At 46.8% G+C, this 23,618-nt stretch overlaps 1 protein-coding gene across 1 annotated transcript in view; it reads left to right on the top strand.

Moving 5' to 3' along the window:
• LOC134420884 (olfactory receptor 14J1-like) overlaps positions 1–23,096 on the top strand; it is a gene marked incomplete at its 5' end in the record, with an annotated part of 68,821 nt that extends 45,725 nt beyond the window's left edge. The window contains one exon of the mRNA XM_063161295.1: positions 22,860–23,096. Coding sequence (XP_063017365.1) covers positions 22,860–23,096 — 237 coding nt within the window. The remainder of the gene's footprint in view (positions 1–22,859) is intronic.
• Between the last annotated feature and the right edge of the window lie 522 nt (positions 23,097–23,618).

The following is a 23,618-nucleotide window of genomic DNA, read 5'->3' as shown; positions in this document are numbered from 1 at the left end:
CTGCTGTGTTGTCCAACCCTGGATGTTCTTGGGCATTTTTTTATCCCCCAATCTAGCTGTGTTGTCCCACCCTGAGTGTTCCCGGGCATATCCTCACTCGGACAGAATTCTGCTCAACCCTGCTCTTGGATGCTCTTGGAATATAAATCCCTCAACCCAGCAGGTTTTAGGAGCCCCTCCTGTCCTGTTTCCTAGTGGATTGGGCTAGGAAACCTTGCTCCCCACCACCGAGGGGTCCAACCCCTCCCTGAGACCCAGTCCCAGTCACCCCCGGGGATTCTTTCACTCTCTTATGAGTCGCTTTGTCTCTTTACTGGCCGCTTTTCCAGCGAAAAGTCGGAAACGCAGCGTGGGAGACTCCGCACTCACTTGGCAGGTCTGGGACAACCAGCCCGCCTCTCATTCACACACATTCATCCCCCCGTACCTGCCCCCCGAGAAATACTTACCAATCCTTTTTCCTTCCCGGGTTCTTCGTGCGCACTACTACTCTTAGGGGGCAAATTACAGCAGTTGTAGGGACCCTTTTCCCGTTCTCTTTGTTTTGTTGTCTCCTTTTGTCCACAGATCGTAACCTGCGTCTGTCGGTCACTTCAGGGGAAGCAGAGCGAGGCTGCCAAAGAGGGCAGGGCGCGCCTTCCCCACTCTGACTCTCCCAAAGCACCGGCAGCGAGGAGTTAGTAACCATCCTCTGCTACCAAATTGTGAAAAACGCCAATCACTTGTTTTTAAAATTTTTAAAGTTTAATAGTAATAAGATGGTTATACAGTAACACAATTAGAGTAATAACAATTTGGACAAATTGAATTAAGACAATATGAGACAATAAAAACAAAGAGTTATGGACGTCCAGGTACCTTTTTCTGGGCATCACGGCCCAAAAAAGGACCCCTGGTAACAAAGGATTAACCCTTAAAAACAACAGCCCGTTGCATATTCATACACTTCATACATGATGCATAAATTCCATTCAAACACAGGATTCTGTCTGACCAGTGTCAACTTCTTCCCTCTAATCCTAATAGCACCTCCAAGGTGGGAAGAAGTTTGTTTCTTCTGATAAGAAGGCCGTAAATTCTTTTTCTCTGAAAGATCTAGGTGTCCTGTGGCTGCAAGTTATCTCGCTGCAAGTCCTTTCTTTTAAACAAAGCATCTTACATAGCATAGTTCTATTTTAACAATTTTTATAACCTAAAACTATATTTAACACAGTACTTAAGAAAATTAATACAGCATTGCTTTCTAATACAACACATATAATATTCATTTTAATATTTGTGAAAAGCCAATCATAAAATACATGCATTTTTCACACCCCATTCCTGGACATCAGGGCTCTCTGCTCCCCTTTTCCCGGCCATCCCATGGCTCCCAGCCTCCAGACTGGCCATTGGCTTGACCCTGGGATGCCCTGGAATGCCTTGGTCCCCCATTCCTGCCTTTCCCAGTCCCCAGCCCCAGCTGTGTGCAAAACCAGAGACCCCCTGAACTCCTCGTTCTCGAACATCCCTGGTGTCCCCACCCTTGTCCCCCCTTTTTGGGAAACCCTGGACTCCCCTTTCCTGGGCTCAAGGACCCCCTGGAACTCCCTTCTACCTCTCCACGTCCCTGCCCCTGTCTCCTGTCCCTCAGCTGTCCCCTGTCCCTCGGCTCTGTGGGGCCCAGGGTGGCAGCAGGAGCCAGGGCAGCCCTGGGGGAGAACAACCCTGAGCCCCAGCCGGGCCAGTTCCCCCAGTTCCCCCCAGGTCACTCCCAGCATGGGCCCTGTGGCTCCCAGTCACCCCCAGGATGGTCCCAGTCACTTCCCGTTACACTCAGTGTGATCCCAGTATCATCCCAGTCACTCCCAGTATGATCCCAGGTGTTCCCATTCAGCCCTACTATAGTTCCAGACACTCCCAGTATGGTTCCAGTCCTTCCCAGTATGATTCCAGGATGAACCCAGTCACTCTCAGTACAGTGCCATTTGCCCCCAGTATGGTCCCAGTCACTCCAAGTCACCCAGTAGGATTCCAGCCACGCCCAGTAGGATTCCAGTCAATCCCAGATACTCCCAGTATTATTCCAGTGACTTCCTTTATGGTTCTTTTGTGATTCCAGTCACTCCTGGTCTCTCCCAGTACATCCCAGTTGTCCCTAATGTGTTTCCACTCACTCCCAGTTGCTCCCAGTAGCTTCCGGTATGATTCCATTTGCTCACAGCCACTCCCAGTCACCTCCAGCATGATTCCTGTCATTTCCTGTATATCCCAGTTGCCCCAACATGGTCCCAATTGCCCTCAGCCTGCCCCTAGTCACTTCCAGTATGATTCCAGAAGGATCCCAGTCACCCTCAGTGTGGTGCCAGTTGCTCCCAGTATGATCCCATTGGTCCCCAGCATGTCCCCATTTCCTCCCAGTGTGATCCCAGTTGCCTCTAGCACAGACCCAGTCCCTCCCAGTATGATCCTACTCTGATGCCATGATGATCCCAGTTGCTCCCAGCTTGGTCCTAGCTGCTCCCAGTTGCTCCCAGTCTGATCCCAGTTGTTCCCAGTGGCCCCTGTGTTATGTTTGGGAATGGGAGGAAATGTAGGGAAGTGATGCAAAGTTTTTTGTGTATCTGACAGTCTGTTGAGCTGCTGAAAAGCTAGACACGCTTTTGTGAAACACACATGGTAAAGACCAAAAAATTCAGAAACTTTTCTTTTCTTTGTTGGTCGGCAGGGAGGTGCTGGGTTTCGGTTTGGGCTTCAGCTCTGTGTCTGGGCTGGGCTGGGCCGTCTTGCTGCAGGCTGGGCTTCTTCTCTATTTCCTGGGCTGCTTGCTGGCTTCTCTCTCCATGGGCTCTGGTTTGGCCGGGCTGGGCTTCAGCAGCTGCCGGGCAAGGAGACAGGGGAGGCTGCGGAGCTTTAGCCAGAGCAGGGCTGGCTGTGGCTGCGAAGATCTCGCTGTCAGGCTGCTGCTTCTTCTTCTTCTTAGCCTGGCTGAGACCAGAGACTTCTGTGGCTGGTGTAGAAAACTAAACACTAACTACAAAGCTGATCTGAACACAACTGAGCCACAGCTTTCTGTTAGTAGTTATTGGTGGGTTAGGTAGGCTTCAGGCGTGATGTTAACTTTTTCAGTGCTTCAGTCTTCTTCTGAGTGAGAGAAAAGAACAACATGCACGTATATTAAAAACAAGATGAAGATATTAAAGGTAATAAAGAAGAAGGTAAGTAAGTCCCAGATGGGAGGGGGAGAAGATGCTTTGTTTTTAGAGCTGAAATCCTCTTGTAAGCTATAAAGAAAAGACTCTTTTCCCTTATAACACATAAAACTATAAGGAAATGAAAGTGTTTGAATTGATATTAGGTAAAGGCTTCTATGTTAAAGTAAGCAGATGTTGAAATAGCTGTAATCTCATGAGAAGTTTGCACAAAGAAAGAGCACAGTCTTGTGCTTCTAAAAATGAAGATCTGTGCTCCCAGAGATGAAGATGATTTTAGAGATAGATAACGAGAACTTTTGCCTTTTAACAGTTCATCTTTAAAACAATACCCCATCAATCAACATAGCCCATCTCCAAGCTGTGGGAAGGTTTGTAGAAATAAGAAAGATTTCAGGATAGCAAGGTTCCCCTGGCAGTTGTTATTCATGACAAAATTGAGAACCACGAGAAAACTGTTTTTTTCCTTTTGTAGAAAAGTCTCCATAACTTTATCAAGAGGGACTTCTCTCCCTAAGTGAACTAAAAAAAGACTCTTTGAGAGGTAGTAAACTGACTAGAAATCTTAAGTTTAGTTTCTTTACATTGTCAGTGAGAAAGAAAAAGTTGTGGGGAGAAGTATTCTAAAAAGTTTGCTTTGATTCTTACTACCTTTTTTTTTCTTTTTACTTACTATTATTAAAATTTTTCTTTCTACCCTTTTAAAGTTTTGAGCCTGCTTTACCTTTCTCCTAATCCTATCTCACAACCAAAAATAAGTGTATTAGTAATAAACCAACACCAAACCCACCACATTCTTTAGTGCATTAGCCAAAAAAAATCTCAAAATTAAAGAGATCTTATATTAGCAAACCAAAACCACGACACCCTAGCACAGACCCAGTCACTCCCAGTATGACCCCGGTAGGAAACCACTGTGATCCCAGTCTTCCCAGTTGCCCCCAGTGTAGACTCAGTGACTCCAGTCACTCTCAGTGTGTTCCCAGTCATCCCCAGTATGGTTGCAGTCACTCCCAGTATATCCCAGTGGGTCCCACTGTGATCCCTTTTGCCCCAGTTCTGGCCCTGCTGAGTCCCAGTGTGCTCTGATCCTGCTCCCAGTGGGTCCCAGTGCTGGGCACGGTGAATCCCAGGGTGTCCTGGTGTATCCTGGAGTATCCTGGAGTGTCTTGGTATGTCCCGGTGTATCCCAGTATATCCCGGTGTGTCCCAGTGTATCCCAGTGTGTCCCGGTGTATCCCAGTGTATCCCAGTTTATCCTGGTGTATCCCAGTGTATCCTGCCTGGTGTATCCCAGTGTCCCAGTCCATCCCAGCCTGTCCCAGTCCATCCCGGTCCGTTCCCTTCACTGGGAGTGACTGGGATCATACTGGTGGAAAGTGGAATCTTACTGGGCCAAGTGGATGTGACTGGGAATGACTGTGAGTGTGCTGAAGGCAACTGGGATATACTGGGAGTGTCTGTAACCATGCTGGGGGTGTCTGGGAACACACTGAGAGTCCCAGCAGGTCCAAGGACACCGTGGTGGCACTATGGAACCTCATGGAACCAAGGGGATCATTGTGGCACCCCTGGAGCCCATGGAACCAAGGGGCCTTGGTGACACAGCGGGGCTTCATGGACTCAGAGACCATTATGGTTCTGTGGGGCCTGATGGAACCATGGAGACCATTGGGACCCTTCAGGGCCTGGTGTCACCAAGGGGGCATTATGGCACCTCAGGGACACATGGAAGCAAGGGACCATTGGGTCTCATGGAACTGAGGGAACATGGAACAGGCCTGGCTGGCTTGGCCTCCCAGGGGCCACTGGACAGCTCTGGCTGATGTTGGAATGTCAAAGGCTGCCTTTCATCAGCTCCTGGAGCACTGCGGCTCTGTGCTTTCCTTGCTAGGAAAGGAACTGTCAATCTCTTCTAATTACTCATGGCCAGAACTGGGATTTCAACTCCAAATTTTTCCCATAGGAATATTGCCAGGACAAGTGTGGCAGGCAATGTTTTCAGGAGAGTCACCTCCCATCTGTCCCCAAAACACTGGGGAAGGCTCCGTGCTTTCCTCCCTATGAGAAAGAACTGTCCTACTTCTCCAGGCATGCATGGCTGAGATTGGTCTTCCACCTCCAGAATTCCCTAAATCCAAAGACTGCTCCCAAAAAAAATCTGCCATTCCTGACAAGTCTGGCTGGCCTTGGCCTAGTGAGACTCTCACCTGCCTTCCAAACACTGAGGCTCTGTGCTTTCCTTCCTATGGAACAAAACTGTCCTTCTCAGCCAGGTGCCCATGGCCACAACTGGGATTTCACTTCCAGCATTCCCTGTTGTGACAGACTGGAGGAGATTGTTGGCTCTAAACATTTTGTGTGGGGGGGAGGAAGGGGCAGGTCCAGCCTTGCCCTGCCCTGGAGCCCCAATCCCCCCAGAGCCTCTATCCCAGCCCAGCAGTGGCTGCCAGTCCCTGGCACAGCACAGGCAATGCTCCACAGCCACCTCTGCAGCCCCCAGCCCAGCTCCTGAGGGACCAAATGAGCCCAAGGCCCACCTGGAGGAAGGGCCCAGAGAGACCAAGGGGTATTGAAGGCTGACCACAAGGCAAGCACACATCTTGACCCTACCTCCTGTTGTAATTTCTATCTGAACACTGCTGGAATCCAGGAGTTGGTAACTCTGTGTGTGCTCCTGTGTATCTTTTCAGCCAAAAAAGTCAAGGGAAGGCACAGCTCCATCAAATGCAAAAGTCATTCCTCTGCTGGATATTAAATCCACTTTCCACAGCAGACAGCCTCAGAGCAATGGAAAGCCTCAGAGCAATGGAAAGCACCTTCTGTGCCCAGCACAGATCCCAAGGTCCCCCCAAACCCTCCCTGCCCCAATTCTGCCCAGATTTGCTCTTTGCACACACGAGTCACACACTGAAGTCAGGAGCTCCCTCCATGCCCAGAGGGAGGAAAAGAGAGAAAGGGGATGAAGAGCTCTCCTGTGCAGAGCCAAGGTCCAAGTGCTCTGGGATGTCCCAGCAGCATCTGACATGTCCACCATCCCCCAGAGATTTCCGCACAGGAACCGTTTTAGACAAAGGCAAAAGAAAAGGCAATTCTGTGAGATACAAACACAATTAAGATGTTGACTAATATGATATTTATTTCAGCTTCAGAAAGATTGGGCAATTCCCTGAAGCTCAAAGCATGAAACCAGTCAGCTGAAGGGCACTTGAATGACCAGAAAGCACCGGGAGGAGTGCTGAGGGTTTTTTGGAGGACAATGGACATATATAACATGTTCACAATCCAGCCTTCATAGAACCTGAGTAAGGTCACCATGCCCTTGAAGGACACAAAAGAAGGAGAACACGCTCAGCAGCAGACGGTTCAGGATGCAAAGGCAGACAAGAAAACCACAGCGAGATGCATGAAGAAGAAAGACTAACTAAAATTAACTGAAATATCAAAATGCGTGCGTAAAAAGGATTTAACCAATCATGTATCAGCTTGAGGGGTGAACAATAGAGAACAGTATAAATATGGCTTGCTTTTTGTAATAAATTGGTTTCCCTTATCATATTAATCATGGTGTGATGTCCCATTAATGATCCTCTGCACCTAGGGACCAGAAATGCATGCAAGCCTCCACCCCAAGAGACATTATGAATTCAAAAAACATGGCCATTAACTGCTTTATACCAACACAGAGTAATGGCAACCAAAATGCAGTCAGAACAGGGTTTTTTCCACTCTCTCTCAAGCCCCACACGTTGGGCACCAAATTTTGTCCTGGTTTAGGGCAAATTTGGGAGAAAACCTCCAAAGGGGCTCCTCCAGAAAGCAAACGCACATTGCCCCTCCCCACAACTGGGTCAGGAAGGATTCCCTGGAGAGAAGTGGAAAGAACCTGTTTATTTAACAGGCAAAGCACCCCCAGCACACAAAATGAACAATACCAGGTGACAACACTCTTTCACCACTCTGAAAAAGATGACAAGTTCAGAAAGTCTCTCTTGGGAGTGGTCGCTCTGTTATCAGTCCCTCCGGTGCTGGGGCAGCTGCTGCAGCCACAAGGTGCAAACTCTCAGTGTTTCCCAGGTCCCAGTCCGGAGCAGGTTTGAGTGGTTCCAAAAAAGAGAAAGGAAAAACAGTCCAGGGAAAAATTCGGAGTGCTTAGCTAAACTAAGTAATGAGCAGAAACAAAAGCAAGAGCAAAGCAAAAAGCCAAGCAAAAAGCAAAAGCAGCACCATGTACTGCCCTGTCTCTGTGTCCCGCCAGCCGTGGGGGAGCGGCTGATAACAAAACCAAAACAAAACTTCGCTCTTCAGAGCCAGTCTTGAAGGCACAGAACATAATATCCAGCATAAACAGAACACATGGATGGGGATACAGGCATCATAACGTCACCATAGGACAGTCCTGCACCCAAAATTCTGTCCTGCACCCACTGCTGCATCCTGAGTCCTGTCCTGCACCCCGAGCCCCGTCCTGTACCCAAATTCTGTACTGTCCCATACCCCAAACTCAAAGCTGCCCCCAAACCCCAACCCCACCCCTCATTTATCACCACATTCCTGTTCCACACCTTCTCTTCAACTCCTCCCCCTCTCCCACCCCAGTCCCACCCCCAAATTTATCCCATGTCCCTGATCCCCTCCCTGTTCCCTCCCCAACCCAGCCCTTCCCCGCAGGCCAAGTGGGCGGCAGCAGCAGTGGCAGCTGGTGGGGGCCGGTGGAGTTGGAGGTGCTGCAGCCCCTGAGCCTCCTCACCCTGGACACGCTCCAGAAGTGCATCTTCAGCTATGAGACCCACGGCCAGGAGTGACTGACACCTGTCCCCACTGATCATCTGTAAGAGACACTCTGAGGTTTCCCTCAGCTGCCTCACGACCACTGTGATGGAGACTGAAGCCCCCTCCTAAGGGCTGAGACTGAGACCCCTATAACTCTAACACAGGGGGCTGGCCGAACTGAAGCCAGATGTTTGCCAAGTGTTGCCTGCAGGTGTGTTCCCTGGACCAAGAAAACAATTGGTCTCACTCACTGCTGAGAACATGGACTGTCTGTAAACTTACCTGTTCCCTCTCGGTGGTTTCAATAGACTTACCTGTTCCCCCCCTTGGTGGAGGACTATAACAGAACCAAGACTTTGAGATTCTCCCTGACGTGACAAGACGGATCTATTGGCTGGACCACGAGGGTTTCATCTCTCCATTGGCAGCTATTCCTCCCCTCTTTCTCTCTCTCTCTCTCTCTCTCTCTCTCCTTTATTCTCCTTTCTAATCCTTCCATCACATCTGCTGTGGGCACTCAACAAGAGGTGCATTTGTTTTGATTAATACCAAAATCCCCTTCCGTGTTGCTTTTGCACTCAGATCAGTTAACAAACCATCATGACCCTCGCTTGTACGAGCGGATCATGACACCATCCTGGTGGCCCTACCATTGTCCCTGCTGGCCATCCTGGTGGCTGTGCTGGCTCTGCCATGGTCCCCACTGGCCATCCTGTCCAATCACTGTCCCTGCTGGCCATTCTGGTGGCCCCAATGGTCCTGCTATCATCCATGCTGGTGGCCACAGTGTCCCCACATCGTCCCTGGTACAGGCAGCCCAGCGAGTACATCCTGCTGCTCACCAAGGTGGGGCTGGGGTGGTGGCCATGGGGCATGAAAGTGGTCAAGAGAGTGGTGGTGGCCATGGAAGGATTGACCATAGAGGCCAGTAGGATGCTGGTGGCCATGGGAGGTTTGGACATAGACTGGTGGCTACAGGGGAACAGTGGTGGCCATGGGCAGCATTGGCCATAGAGTGTGGAGAGTTTAGTTCAGGCATGGCTTGAAGAAAAAGGCCATGAAGCCATGAAACTGAGACAAAAGTAACAGGTAGCTGTGAAGCAGTTCCCAGCCTGACTTCTATAAACAATTAGACTCTTTCAGGCATCATTGTATAAACAATAAAGTTCTCAGGCAGTCTTCTCATAACAAGTGTAACACTCTCTCTGGGAAAAGATGGCACCCTGAGAACAGATGTGGAAGTTTTGGGAACCGTTCGTATCACAGTGAGAACACTGGTTTTGTTTTGTGTAAACAATCAATGGTGTAGTAAAACAAAAGGTGTGGTTAGAGTTTTCTCTGTTAGCCTATCATAAACCTGTATTTCAGAATATGCATGAAGTTCGTTAACACTATTATTTAAGCTGACTGATCGATCAATAAACTGAGTTCGATGCATCACAGGATGGTCGTTCTCCCCTCACTTCAACAAATGGTGACCACTCGGACGTGATAGCGGATACGACGATCGCGACCCCCACGGGGATTGCGAACACCACGAGAAGTGAGGACTGGTTCAGGCTCCGAAGCAGCGGGAGCGGCAAATAAGCGCGAAACCAAAGCGGAGAAAAAAAAAAAAAAAGCCGCCAATACGCGCTGTGCTCTGGCGACCATATAGATGGGTCCAGCTGATACGTGTGGCCGATGCCTGGAAATCGCTGCTAGGTAAAAGTGCGCACTTAAAAAGAGGTATGGAAAGGCAAGCCGCATATGAACTTTTTATTACTTTTTTGCAAAAAAGGCAAATTAAGGGAATAGATTTACAGAAGGAATTGCAAGGTCTTTTGGCTTATGGTCTGGAACGGGGAGTCTTTGTGAATCCCCACACGATTCACGAGCTGTCTGAGTGGCGTAAATTTGGTGATATATTATGGCAGGCTACGTTAGACGATGATAAAACTGCTAGGAAAATGGGTAAATTATGGCGGGTCATTAACACCGAACTGTTGCAGTTTCAGGCGGAAAAGAGGGCTGCCCATCAGGCTACTGCCGCTCATGATCGTAATAAAGAATACGATCGAGAAAGGGAGTTTGATAAAGAGTCGGGGACCCCTCTCGGCCCCGCAATGAGGATGGTTTTATTACCACCCTCGCCACCTCCCTTGGCAAGCCCGGCTGCGAGCCAGGCGCCAAGCCAGGCTGCGAGCCAGGCTGTGAGCCCGGCTACAAGCCAGGTTCCGAGCCAAGCTCCACAGGCCGCTTTACTACCCGCCACGCCACTTCCAGCGCCGCTTCCACCGCCTCCTTTAACAAACCAGCCCCCCCTAACGAGCCAAGCTCCGCAGGGTGTTCCGCAGGGTGCTTTATTGCCCGCTTTGCCCCAGGCTATCCGTAGCACTTCTGAGTCTCCCGTATCGCTCGCATCGCAGCAGCCAGAGCCAAAAACGTGTGTTCCGTTCCCGAAAAGTAATCAGAGCCCTGGGTTGGAAAATGATCGAGCGGCGATGATTGCACGGGAAAGACGGGATGCGTGGGCAGCTCTGGCCAAAGATGCAGTGGAAAAGGGAGACCAGGAGTTGATTAGCTTAGCGAGCGAACTGGCTTGTCCGGTTATTTTCACCCCTCAGGCTGGTGGAGGCATGCAAGCGACAATTAGCGCTTTAGATTGGAAGATGTTATCTCAGTTGCGAGCCACTGTTAGTCAGTTTGGCTTTAAAAGCGAACCAGCCAAGCAAATGCTGGACTATATTTTTGACACCAGTATTCTTCTTATTAATGATTGTCGTGGCATAGTCAAATTAATCTTTACCCAACATCAGCAATTGCTTTTTAACGCCCATTGGCAAGCTTTAGTAAATGAGTGCGTGGCAGTACAAAGACAGCAGGGTGACCCCCTCCATGGCGTCACTGTTAATGAGCTTATGGGTCTGGGACCTTTCCTTCGCACTGAAGCACAAGCTTTAATAGGTCAGGAGAAGTGCCGGGAGGCAATGAGGTTAGTCAGACTCGCAATAGAAAGGGTAAAGGAACCAGGAGGGATACCAGTATATATGGGAATTAAGCAAGGTCGAGAGGAATCATTTGGCGCTTTTATTGATAGAGCTGCGGCTGCAATTGAGAGGGCTGGAGTAGCCGAATTTATGCGTGGGGCCCTTCTCAAGCAGTGTGCGATCCAAAATTGTAATTCTGCCACTAGAAACATACTTAATACCTTAGGAGCAAATTGGACTATTGAGGAGGCATTGGAGAGGATGGCTCTTGTGCCAACTGGGCAGCAGGCTTTAGTGGTAGACGCAATTAAACAGCTAGGAGTAGGATAGCAAGAACAGGCAAAATCTTCTCAGAGTCGGGTTTTAGTCGCGCTTGCACCTCTTCAAGCGTCAGCCGCATTTGCAGCATCAAGTAAAAAGGGCCGCATAAAATGTTTTTGCTGCGGAGGCTTTGGACATACGCGCCAGGAGTGCCAGGCTACTGGAGTCTGGTACCAGAAATGCCGTATGGATAATCATCATACAAGCGCTTGTAAGCGGAGGTCGGGAAACTTCTCCAGGAGAGCGTATTCCCGCAGCAGCCGCGCCCAGACACAAGTTGCCGCTGCAGAGATAACACCCCCCCACGCTTTCAACCCTCCACAGCAGGGAGCCTCCAACCCGCCGCAGCAGGCAGTCTCCAACCCGCCACAGCCGGGAGTCTCCAACCCGCCACAGCAGGGAGCCTCGGCATGGACCTGGCAGCCGCAGTAGACGTAACGCTGATGACTCCGCACCCGCAAAAAGTCCCTACGGGGGTTCAAGGACCTATTATTATACAAAACAAAGCGATGGGTGCGCTACTATTTGGGAGATCTTCCGCATCTATGTTAGGACTGTTTGTTTTACCTGGCGTTATTGACGCGGATTACACGGGAGAGATTATGGTCATGGTTTATACTCCTTTTCCTCCTCTCCAAATTAACAAAGGACAAAGGATTGCTCAGCTGGTACCGCTTGAGCAAATGACGAAAGGAATACAACCCATTAAAACCCAAGAGAGGAGAGATAGCGCTTTTGGTTCTACAGGAGGACTTACTTTGTTAACTTTAAATCTTACCGAGAGACTGAAGAAAAAAATTAAGATAGAATATAACGGACAGAAAAGGTCATTTTCAGGTCTGCTGGATACTGGAGCAGATTCCAGCATTATTAGTCCTAGCTGCTGGCCTCATCACTGGCCCTTGCAACCGGCAGCCACTGCCGTATCCGGGGTAGGAGGATTTACCTTGGCAAGCCGTTCACCCCCCCTTCAAGTTCACATCGACGGCAAGCAGCTGACGGCGACTTTCTCAGTGGTGCAGTTACCACCTACTGTTCAATGCCTTATAGGCCGGGACATTATGGCTCAGCTAGGGGTTGTTCTAACAAATGAACACCCTTTGGAGTAAAAGCCATTGCTTGGACTTTCCCAATTCCTATCACCTGGGTCGATGACACCCCGGTATGGGTTAAGCAATGGCCTTTGAAAGGGGAAAGTTTACAACACGCACATCAGCTCGTTTCAGAACAGTTTCAACAGGGACATTTGCATTTCTCTACCAGCCCCTGGAATACTCCAATTTTTGTAATCAAAAAGAAATCAGGGAAATACAGACTGCTCCATGACTTGCGTGCTGTCAATGATCAGATGGAACCTATGGGTTCATTACAACCTGGATTACCTAACCCAGCCATGATCCCGATGGATTGGCCTTTGCTGATTATTGATCTCAAGGACTGCTTTTTTACTATTGCCCTTCACCCGCAGGATATGCGACGATTTGCATTCACATTGCCCGCGATTAACAAAGAAGCGCCCGATCAGAGGTTTGAATGGACGGTTCTTCCACAGGGCATGCGCAACAGCCCCACCTTGTGTCAGCTTTATGTAAGTGCAGCTTTGCAACCTCTCAGAAAGCAATGGCCTAATACAGTGATATATCATTACATGGATGATGTATTGTTTGCTCAGCCGATGCCTTTCACACAACAACAAGTCCAGGAAATAAGAACGACACTGGCACAATATTCTTTAGTAGTAGCTCCTGAGAAAATTCAAACAACTGCTCCCTGGAAATATCTGGGATGGTCTATGACAGAACAAATTGTTAAACCTCAAAAGCTGCAATTAAAAACAAAAATAACTACCTTAAATGAAGCTCAGAGATTCTTAGGTGATTTACAGTGGTTAAAACCGATGGTGGGAATACCTAATGAATTGCTTGATGAGCTGCGTCCACTGTTAAAAGGAACTGATCCAGCTCATCCGGTGTGCATCACTGATAAGCAACAGCGGGCCATTCAGCAAATTATGGACTGTGTTATGCATGGACATGTTCATCGAAGGGATCCAGAAGTACCCATAGATCTGACCATCTGGAAAGGCCCACAATATCTTTTGGGAGCGCTTACACAATGTAAAAAAGAAACAGGGGAAACACGAATATTAGAATGGATCTCCCCCCCACTACAGCAAAGCAAGACTCTCCTTCAAAAAATTGAAATGTTAGCGAACTTAATAAAGAAGGGCAGAGAAAGGATGTTGCAGGTAGCTGGGTCAGAACCAGCTGCCATCAAGATACCAATGAAGAAGGATACCTTGGACTGGTATTTGAGTAATTCAGAGGAAATGCAGGAAGCCCTTTTGGGTGCATGTCGCCCTATTGAAACACACCAGCTTCGACCAGCATCCATTCAATGGATAGGGGACTGGGACTGGATAACTCGTCCAAAGCGAGAGAATTCTCCTATCTCAGGTGCTATTACTGCATTTACAGACGCTGGCAGGAAATCAAGAACTGCTGCAATAACCTGGCAAGAAAAGGGAGTATGGAAGCATCATATTCTGCAAGCAGAAGCAGTGGACAGTCTACAAACCATGGAACTGTTAGCAGTGGTATGGGCAATGGTACAATTTAAGGAACCTTTGAATGTTGTTACAGACTCTCTGTATGTAGCGGGAGTTGTAGCAAGAATTGAAGATGCTTCCATAAAAGAGGTGCAAAATCAAAGACTATATGAACTACTATTGCAGCTAAAAAGAGCTACTAGATCCAGGGAACATGCTTATGCTGTAATACATATTAGAAGTCATAAATGGAAGGTTGGTTTAGGTGAAGGAAATGATAGGGCAGATAGATTGGTTACTATTACCCAAAGTACACCTCTGTCAAGTCACCAATTGGCTCGAGAAGCTCATTCAATGTTTCACCAGAATGCAAAAGGCTTAAGCAGAGAATTTAAAATAACACTCTCAGAAGCTAAAGCCATTGTGAGGGCTTGCTCTATTTGTAGTCACCATAATGGGGGAAGTGGTTTAGGCCTAGGAGTAAATCCACGAGGCCTGCAAACAAATGAATTGTGGCAAATGGACGTTACACATGTCCCTAGTTTTGGCAACCTAAAGTATGTACATGTGTCCGTTGATACTTACAGCAAATATATATGGGCAACAGCTCAGTCAGGAGAAAAAGCTATACATGTAGAAAGACATCTGTACAGTTGCTTTGCAGTGATGGGTACACCAAAAAGAATTAAAACAGATAATGGTTCTGCCTATACTAGTCATAGAATAGGGAAATTCTTTAGAAATTGGGGGATTGAACATGTTACAGGTATTCCTAATTCCCCAACAGGGCAGGCCATCATTGAAAGGGCACATGGTACCTTAAAGAAGTATTTAGCCAAACAGGAAGAAGTAACTGACCCCCACTCCAGATTACTAAAAAGCTTATTTGTGATCAATCATCTGTGTGTGTTTGGTGATGTAGGGCAGCCCCCAGCAGAACTACACTATAAGTCACCAGAAACTGGTGAGCAGGAGAAAGAGGTATGGGTAAAATACCGGGACCCCAAGACAGGGCTATGGAAGGATCCTGCTAAGGTCCTGTTCTGGGGAAGGGGATATGTTTGTATTTCCACCCCTACAGGAGCATTGTGGGTACCGGCCAAGTGGACTAAACCTGTTCTTGATGCAGCGCCTGGTGGATCAACTCACAGAAGAGGACAAGGACCGTCTGGAGAAGAAGCTGTTCCTGATCCTGAGACCACTACTGCTTCAACTGAAGGGACACTCGAAGGCGATCGACAGGGCCATAACACACAGTTGCCGGACAACCAGGGAACTGATTGACATTATTGAATCATTATCATCTTTCCATATAAAAGGACCGGCAAAAGAGAACTGTCTTGAATGTCACAGCCCAAATTGTGCTGCTTGGGTTGCACTGTGTTGTGGGGGTTGTGACAGGACCTTTTGGGTGGATCAGTTGTCACTTTTTCATTTATGGTGTAATACCTGTAATTATAGACATACCTGGGAACATAATTGGGAGTGGGCACTACGGAATGAAACAGGACTAAACACTGCATCAGCTTTAGCTCTTTATGAGTCACATGAGCAGAAAATCTTGGCTTATTATCGGTGGGAGGTACAGTGTATTTTGAAAAGGGTTAAAGCTCAAAGCGCATCATATATTATCTCTGTAAGGTGTAGAAAACTGGTGCCTTTAACACAACATTCCGTTGTAGGGCCTATAAAAGGAGATCCCAATCAGGCATTAGACAACTGCATTAGAAGGTTACAAAGGTGTGGTCTTCGGGCCTCGGGAACAGTAAGGTTAAAAACTGATAAGAAAAAGAAGGTCAAAGTAAAACCAGAAAAATGAGGTTTCCTTTTATTATATTACTTGGTGTAGTGGTAGCTGAAGAATTAAAGGTAACACATTTTAGTCAATCTAGAGATAATGTATGGTTAACACTTGCTAGGCAGATTAATCAGACATCGCTTTGTCTCAGCATTGGAGGAGTTACTAACCCCTTTCGAACATGTTTGGTAGGACTTCCAGTTTGGTCTCCTCAAGAATTCTGCAGTTTATTAATAACCGTGCCTTATGTATGCGCAGTATGGTAAATATTAAATTGCCTAAAGGGTATACTGCCAGTCAGAGTGACGGCTACCGTCAATGCCTGTTAATTCAATCACTTAATATTCCTTTGCATTCTCCACCTGAGGAATTGGAGGTCTTCGGGAGTGCAAATGCTAGCATGACCAGCACTTCCGATGGTGGGTGGTTTAGCTTTGATTATTCTAATCCTCAAAAGATGAATCCACATACACAAACGTGGGCTACCCTGGATTCAGCTCTAAAGCCAAACATAGTGTCTAAACAACTCTACAATCATTGTAAAGGCTCTAGCATCATAACACCTAAGAAATTACCTACGGGTATATTTCTAATTTGCGGAGATAGAGCCTGGACTGGTATACCTGCCCAGCCTCAGGGTGGACCTTGTTATTTAGGCAAGTTATCTCTATTCCACCCTAACATATCTGTGCTAATGCAATTAAGCCATAAGATAAGCAGGCAAAAGCATAGCTTACATAATTTAGACTGTAGTCAAATAGGAGATCCATGGTTCTGGAGTAAATTTAAGCAAGTGATGGTTTCAGCTTTCCTACCATGGGGTGCTGCCAGCAAAGCATTGACTCTAGCAAAACAAATAGGGTGTTGGGCTAAGGGTGAACTGAATAAAACTTCACAGATATTAGATATGTTAACTTCAGATGTCCAAAGTGTTAATCACGCTGTTCTACAAAATAGAGCTGCTATAGATTTCTTATTATTAGCACAAGGCCATGGGTGTGAAGAGTTTGAAGGAATGTGTTGCATGAACTTATCTGATCATTCTGTATCTATTCATGCTAAGTTAAAAGAGCTACGGCTAGGATTTAACAAAATTAAGGAAGAAGAAGGATTGGGTATTGATGAGTGGCTGAAAAGTTTCGGATTGGGACCCTGGCTAAGAAACCTTATAACATATGCTATAGGGATATTAGGGGTACTCTTATTGCTTTTACTTATATTACCTTGTTTCTGTAGCTGTATCCAAAAGATGGTTAGTAGGATGATAGAGAATACCTGGCAAACTAACCTCCTTTCTCTTAAAGAAAAAAGCGGGGGAAGTGTGGAGAGTTTAGTTCAGGCATGGCTTGAAGAAAAAGGCCACGAAGCCATGAAATTGAGAGAAAAGTAACAGGTAGCTGTGAAGCAGTTCCCAGCCTGACTTCTATAAACAATTAGACTCTTTCAGGCATCATTGTATAAACAATGAACTTCTCAGGCAGTCTTCTCATAACAAGTGTAACACTCTCTCTGGGAAAAGATGGCACCCTGAGAACAGATGTGGAAGTTTTGGGAACCGTTCGTATCACAGTGAGAACACTGGTTTTGTTTTGTGTAAACAATCAATGGTGTAGTAAAACAAAAGGTGTGGTTAGAGTTTTCTCTGTTAGCCTATCATAAACCTGTATTTCGGAATACGCATGAAGTTCGTTAACACTATTATTTAAGCTGACTGATCGATCAATAAATCGAGTTCGATGCATCAAAGGATTGGTCGTTCTCCCCTCACTTCAACAGTGGTACTTGATAAATTCAAAGAATTTACAAGAAGCATTATTGATGTCACCTGCTAAAGTAGAAACTAGTAAATTAGTGCCTAGAGTTTTGCAATGGATGACAGAATGGAACTGGATCACTCGACCTTTGAGAGAAGAAAACCCCATAGAAGGAGCTATTACAGCTTTTACAGATGCAGGAAAGAAATCAAGGCGTGCTGCTGTTACCTGGCAAGAAAAAGGACAATGGAAGCATCAACTCCTCACAGCAGACCCTGCAGATAGCTTACAAACTTTGGAATTGTTAGCAGTAGTATGGGCAGTGTCCAACTTACAGGAGTCTTTAAATGTGGTCACAGACTCTATGTATGTTGCAGGAGTAGTCAAACGAATAGAGGAAGCAGCAATTAAGGAAGTGAATAATAAACGATTGTATGAGTTACTGATACAGTTAAGGAAGGCTTTACGAGAGAGAAATGCAGCATATTCTGTGATTCATATTAGGAGCCATAAATGGTCTGAAGGTTTAGGAGAAGGGAATGAACATGCAGATAAATTGGTTACCCTACCCATTGATAATTCTTGTCCTATTGACAAGCACACATTGGCCAGAGAAGCACATAGTAGATATCATCAAAATGCAAGAGGTTTAGCAAAACACTTTGAGCTGAGTTTGTCAGAAGCCAAGGCCATTGTCAGAGCATGTCCAACATGTAGTTATCATAATGGTGGGATAGGTCTAGGCATCGGGGTTAATCCTCGAGGTTTAGAAATAAATGAGAAATGGCAAATGGATGTTACACACATAGCCAGATTCGGTAAAGTCAAGCATGTGCACGTCACCATAGATACATACAGTCATTACATATGGGCTACGGCTCAGGCAGGACAGAAAGCTATACAGGTTATCAGACATCTGTTAAGTTGTTTCGCTGTTATGGGAGTTCCAAAGAGTATCAAAACAGATAATGGTCGAGGTTATGTAAGTGCTAGGGTCCGGAAATTTTTGAATCAGTGGTCTGTTAAGCACGTGACAGGTATTCCACACTCTTCTACTGGACAGGCAATAGTGGAAAGAGCAAACGGTACCCTTAAGCAGTATATTGAAAAACATCAAGATTTGACAGATCCACAAGCATGTTTGGCTAAGGTTTTGTATGTGATTAATCATTTATGCATTTTTGGGGAAGATGATACCCCCCCTGCAATGAAACATCATCCAAGGTCAGGTCAGGAAAATACTAAGGAAACAGAGGTCTGGGTTAAGTATAAGAACCCAAGCACAGGATTATGGGAAAAACCTGCAAAAGTATTATATTGGGGTCGGGGGTATCTTTGTGTTTCCTCACCTACAGGGCCTTTGTGGGTGCCTGCTAAGTAGACTAAACCTGTTTTTGATGCAGCCTCTGGTGGATCGCCTTACAGAGGAGGACAAGGAGCGGCTGGGGAAGAAACTGCTTCTAGTCCTACAACCACTACTGTTACAATTGAAGGGGTACTCGGAAGCGGTGGACAGAGCACTGACACGTCACTACCGGACAGCCCAGGAGTTGATTGGTTTCATTGACTCATTATCAACTTTTCATTTAACAGATCCAGCGAAACTACATTGCCTTGACTGTCACAATCCACATTGTGCTGCCTGGATAGCTCTACGTTGTGGGGGTTGTAAAAGAACTTTTTGGATAGAACAATCATTATTACGGGACTTGTGGTGTCATACTTGTGAACACGAGCATACGTGGGGAAAAAGCTGGCAAGATGAATTGTGGAGACAAACGGGGCAAAACGCATATATAGCTTTAAATCTTTATGAGTCTCCTGAACAGAAAGTTCTTGCTTATTATCGATGGGAAATACAATGTATTGTAAATAGAATTAAGGTTCAAAGTAAATCACATATAGTTTCTATAAGGTGTAGGAAATTAGTGCCTTTAACACAGCATTCAGTTGTAGGACCCTTCCAAGGGGATCCTGATAGAGCATTAGATTGCTGCATTGATAAGTTGCAAAAATTAAGTTTGAAAGTGGCAAGACCAGTGAAATTAGGAGCAGCAAGATTGAAGACAGATAAGAAAAAGAAGGCAAAAAAGGGAACGGTCTCATTTGAATAGGAGTATCAGTGATTGCTAATTAATTTTCTATGATTAGAACAATTTTACTGTTGTGGGACCCTCGGGAAGATATAGTTGTTGAGGAGGATAACGAACAAGAACTACGATTACGAAATAAGATACACCTTGTGTTAAAGAAAGACCTTGAGCTGTTAGCCTCATATAGTAAAACGGCTGAAGAGGCTTTGCGATCACCACCATTGAATTGGTTGCTTTGGGTTGAAGATACACAATTTTATACTGGTCCTTACTTACATTCGCTTCCTTGTTATGTTTGCAAAAAGGATAAAGATAAATGCTATGCATGGGTAGCTTTGCATTGTGCAGATTGTAATCAGGTTTATTGGTATTCACAGAAGTCATTGGGATATTTATGGTGTACATCTTGTTTTGGAAAGTGGATTCGAAATCATATCTGGGTTAGTGCTCTTGAACAAAGCACTGGCCTGCCAGGACGGACAGGATTACAGCTCTTTGAGAGTGCAGAACAAGTGGTTATAGCATATCTTAGGTGGAAGTTACAGGAAAACCTTAGAATATTTGAAATTACTAAAGCCTCACGCATCATAGCAGCTTGCTGCAAAGCTGATTTGCCTTCAAACTTACCTCGTGCTATACTTGTGAGCAAGGATGCTGATTTAGAATTAGATCAGTATATTCAAGAATTGACTCAGCCTTACAATAGACAATCTAGCAAACCAGGGAAAAGACAGCGAAGAAAGAAAAAACAACGTAAGCAGAAGGAAGAAAAGGAGAAGCAAAGTAAGCAGAAAGAAAAATGAGGTTTGTTTTTGTTATACTGCTCAATGCTGTAGCAAGTGAAGCAGTAGGAGTAACACACTTTAGTCAACCAAGGGAAAATTTATGGGTAACACTTGCTAATCAAACTAACCAGTCATCACTTTGTCTTAGTCTTGGAGGAGTCACTAACCCATTTCGAACATGCCTGGTGGGACCTCTTGTGTGGTCTCCTGGAGAATTTTGTAGTTTGATAAACAATCAAACCTTATGTATGTCTAACATGTCAAACATCACATTGCCGGTGCAACAAGGGTATACTGCAGGTCAGAGTGATGGCTATCGTCAATGCTTACTAATCCAATCACTTAACACCTCTTTGCACTCTCCTCCTGAAGAATTGGATCTTTTTGGAAGTACAAATGCCAGCATATCTAACACTACAGCTGGCGAATGGTTTAGCTTCAAACTTTCGGGTGCTCAGAATTTAAACCAACCTAAAGAAACATGGGCCACCCTAGATTCATCCCTGAATGTGAGTGAATTCTCTCCACAGCATTACAGTCAATGTAATGGCACAAATATCACAGCACCAATGAAATTACCCACAGGAATATTTTTGATTTGTGGAGACAGGGCATGGAATGGTATACCAGCCAAACCACAGGGTGGGCCCTGTTTTTTGGGAAAATTGTCACTGTTTCATCCTAATGTGTCCTTGCTAATGCAGCTGAGTCAAAATTCAAACAGGAGAAAACGTAGCATACATGACTTAGACTGCAGCAAGATAGGAGATCCACGGTTTTGGGGCACATTCAAACAGGTGGTGGTTTCAACTATCTTACCAGGAGGATCTGCCAATAAAGCCATGAATTTAGCAAAACAATTAGGATGCTGGGCAAGGGATGAGCTGAACAAGACATCACAAATTCTAGACATGCTAACTGCAGATGTGCAAAGTGTTAACCATGCTGTTTTGCAAAATAGAGCTGCTGTAGATTTTTTGCTCTTAGCACAAGGGCATGGATGTGAAGAGTTCGAGGGAATGTGTTGCATGAATCTGTCTGATCATTCAGTGTCCATTCACACTAAGATAAAAGAGTTACAACAGGGACTTCACAAACTTAAGGAAGAAGACGGTTTAGGAATTGACGAATGGCTTAAAGGCTTAGGACTCGGACCGTGGCTGAGGAACCTTGTGATCTATGCTATAGGACTTCTGGGTGTAATTTTACTGTTTTTGCTTATTTTGCCTTGTATCTTTAACCGTATCCAAAACATGGTCAGCCGTACAATAGCAAAAACATGGCAAACTAATCTCCTTGCACAAGAAGAAAACAGGGGAAATGTGGAGAGTATTATTAATAATTGGTTAGCTGAGAAAGGCCACACTGATATAATGCCACTGGTTAAACTGAAGGAGAAAAGTCAGCAGTCAGCAAGCTGAAAGGAAGAGTCAGCAGTGACCTTGCTGCAACATGAGGATAGGGAGTTGAGATTAGTCCTGAATATATCCTAAGAATATGTGGAATGTATCAAAAGTAGAACCATAGGAATGTAGAAGTAGGCGTAGGTGCTGATATGTAAGCTGACCAATCCTGAGCTCAACTTTTGCAATATGTATGAAGCTCATTATTAACTGTATTTAACCCGCCATACTGATCAATAAAATTGAGCCTGTGATGATCAAACTGATGTCCGGGTTCCCTTCCGTCAACACTCTTCCCACACTGAGGACACTCGTAGGGCCTCTCCCCAGTGTGGATGTGCCGGTGGGTGACGAGGGTGGAGTTGTCTCTGAATCCCTTCCCGCAGTCGGGGCATTGGAAGGGCCTCTCGTCTGTGTGAATCCGCTGGTGCCAGAGGAGATTGGAGCTGGTGTGAAACCTCTTCCCACACTGGAGACACTCGTAGGGCCTCTTTCCAGTGTGGATGGTGTGGAGAGTTAGGGATCTGTGTGCGGAAGAAATCGGGCTGTACGGTCAGTCAGGACATCCCCCCCCCCCCCGCAGTCAGACCTTTGCTCTGTACCTGGCCGCACCCAGCCAGACGTGAGCAGAAGGAAATGACACTGACTGCCCAAGCTATAAAAACCCTTGTGACCCCTCAATAAACGCCATTTGCTGTCCGCCACGTTGGTGTCAGGAGCTTATGGACTGAGTGACCCTGGGGTTAGGGCCACCGTGCTGGACTAAGAACCAGGTTGCCACGCCTTGAGAAGGCAACATCTGGTGCGGAAAACCCGGGACACAATCACCGCCCGGGGTTCAGGGATCGCCTGGATGAGGGACCGGTGGCTGCACAGCTGGCCTCATGCAGCGGGGGGGACGCCCCCAGACCAGCGAGGAGCATGGACGCTATCGCGAAGGTCATAAGTCAGATCCACACGCAGTGGGGTATCGAGTGTAAGCTTAAGGATTTATGTCTCGTAGTGCCAAGACTGATTAAGCTTGGGGCTATAGAAAGCCCAGTAGAAATTCTCCATCCGGAGATTTGGGATATTTGCACGAAGGCTCTAGTCGAGGAAACCATGTCCTCAGGCTCAGGGAAAGCCCTCAAATCCTGGGGCAGGGTTATCCAGGCTCTGCAAAAAGCTCAGCAAGAGCAAGAAACTTGGAAAGCCATGCGAACTTGTTTATTGGCCACCCCGCAGTTGGGGGTAGGGGCAGCGACGCAAACCGTGGAGGACTTTGACCCGGTCGGGTGCGCGGAGGCACGAACGCCGGAACCCCCTCAGCGACCGGACTCACCATCGGAGGGGGGGGAATACGTGCGGACGTTTTGGCAGGGGCTAGCACAGGAGGCGCGGAATGCTGCTATAATATCGGACCCCGAAGCGGTTGATAAAAACGCACCCCCCCATATGCGTTTGAAAATGGTGCTGGAGTGAGTGACCAGGGCTGGAATGATGACACGGGGGGAGGAAATGCAGAAGACTCGCTGAACACCGCAAACGTGGGTGAGCGGGGAGGAGGGGCGGCCCCCGAGTAGGAGCGTAAGACCATTCAAAGCGCTCATTTTAAATTTGGTCCTTATAGGGCAAGGACCTCCCCCAGCAGGAGGCGGGGGGAGGCCAGCGGGAGGGAACGGCCCAACCCCTACAAGAAGGGGCGGGGTCGGATCCCGAGAAAACGGCTGAGCAGCCCGGAAATTTCCGGCCAGTCAACTTCTGGCTCGGACTCTGACTCAAGTTGAGACGGGCTCGAAAGTTGGTCGGAGGATTCCGACACCGACTCAGACTGTAACAAAAAGGGAGCAGCGGCATACAAGATCACTAGCTGCAGCGCTCCTGCATGGGTTAAGGGGATATCAGAGAAAGATCAAACTCTGCTTACAGACAGGTGGAAAATAAAAATGGCTTGCGCGGAGTGGGCTCCATCTGCCACACTGGTGTTCCCAGTCCTTGGGGAGG

This window comes from Melospiza melodia, chromosome 7, assembly GCF_035770615.1.
Source record: "Melospiza melodia melodia isolate bMelMel2 chromosome 7, bMelMel2.pri, whole genome shotgun sequence".
Lineage (NCBI taxonomy): Eukaryota > Metazoa > Chordata > Aves > Passeriformes > Passerellidae > Melospiza > Melospiza melodia.
The sequence above is the reverse complement of the archived record's forward strand: the minus strand, read 5'-3'. Positions and strand labels throughout refer to the sequence as shown.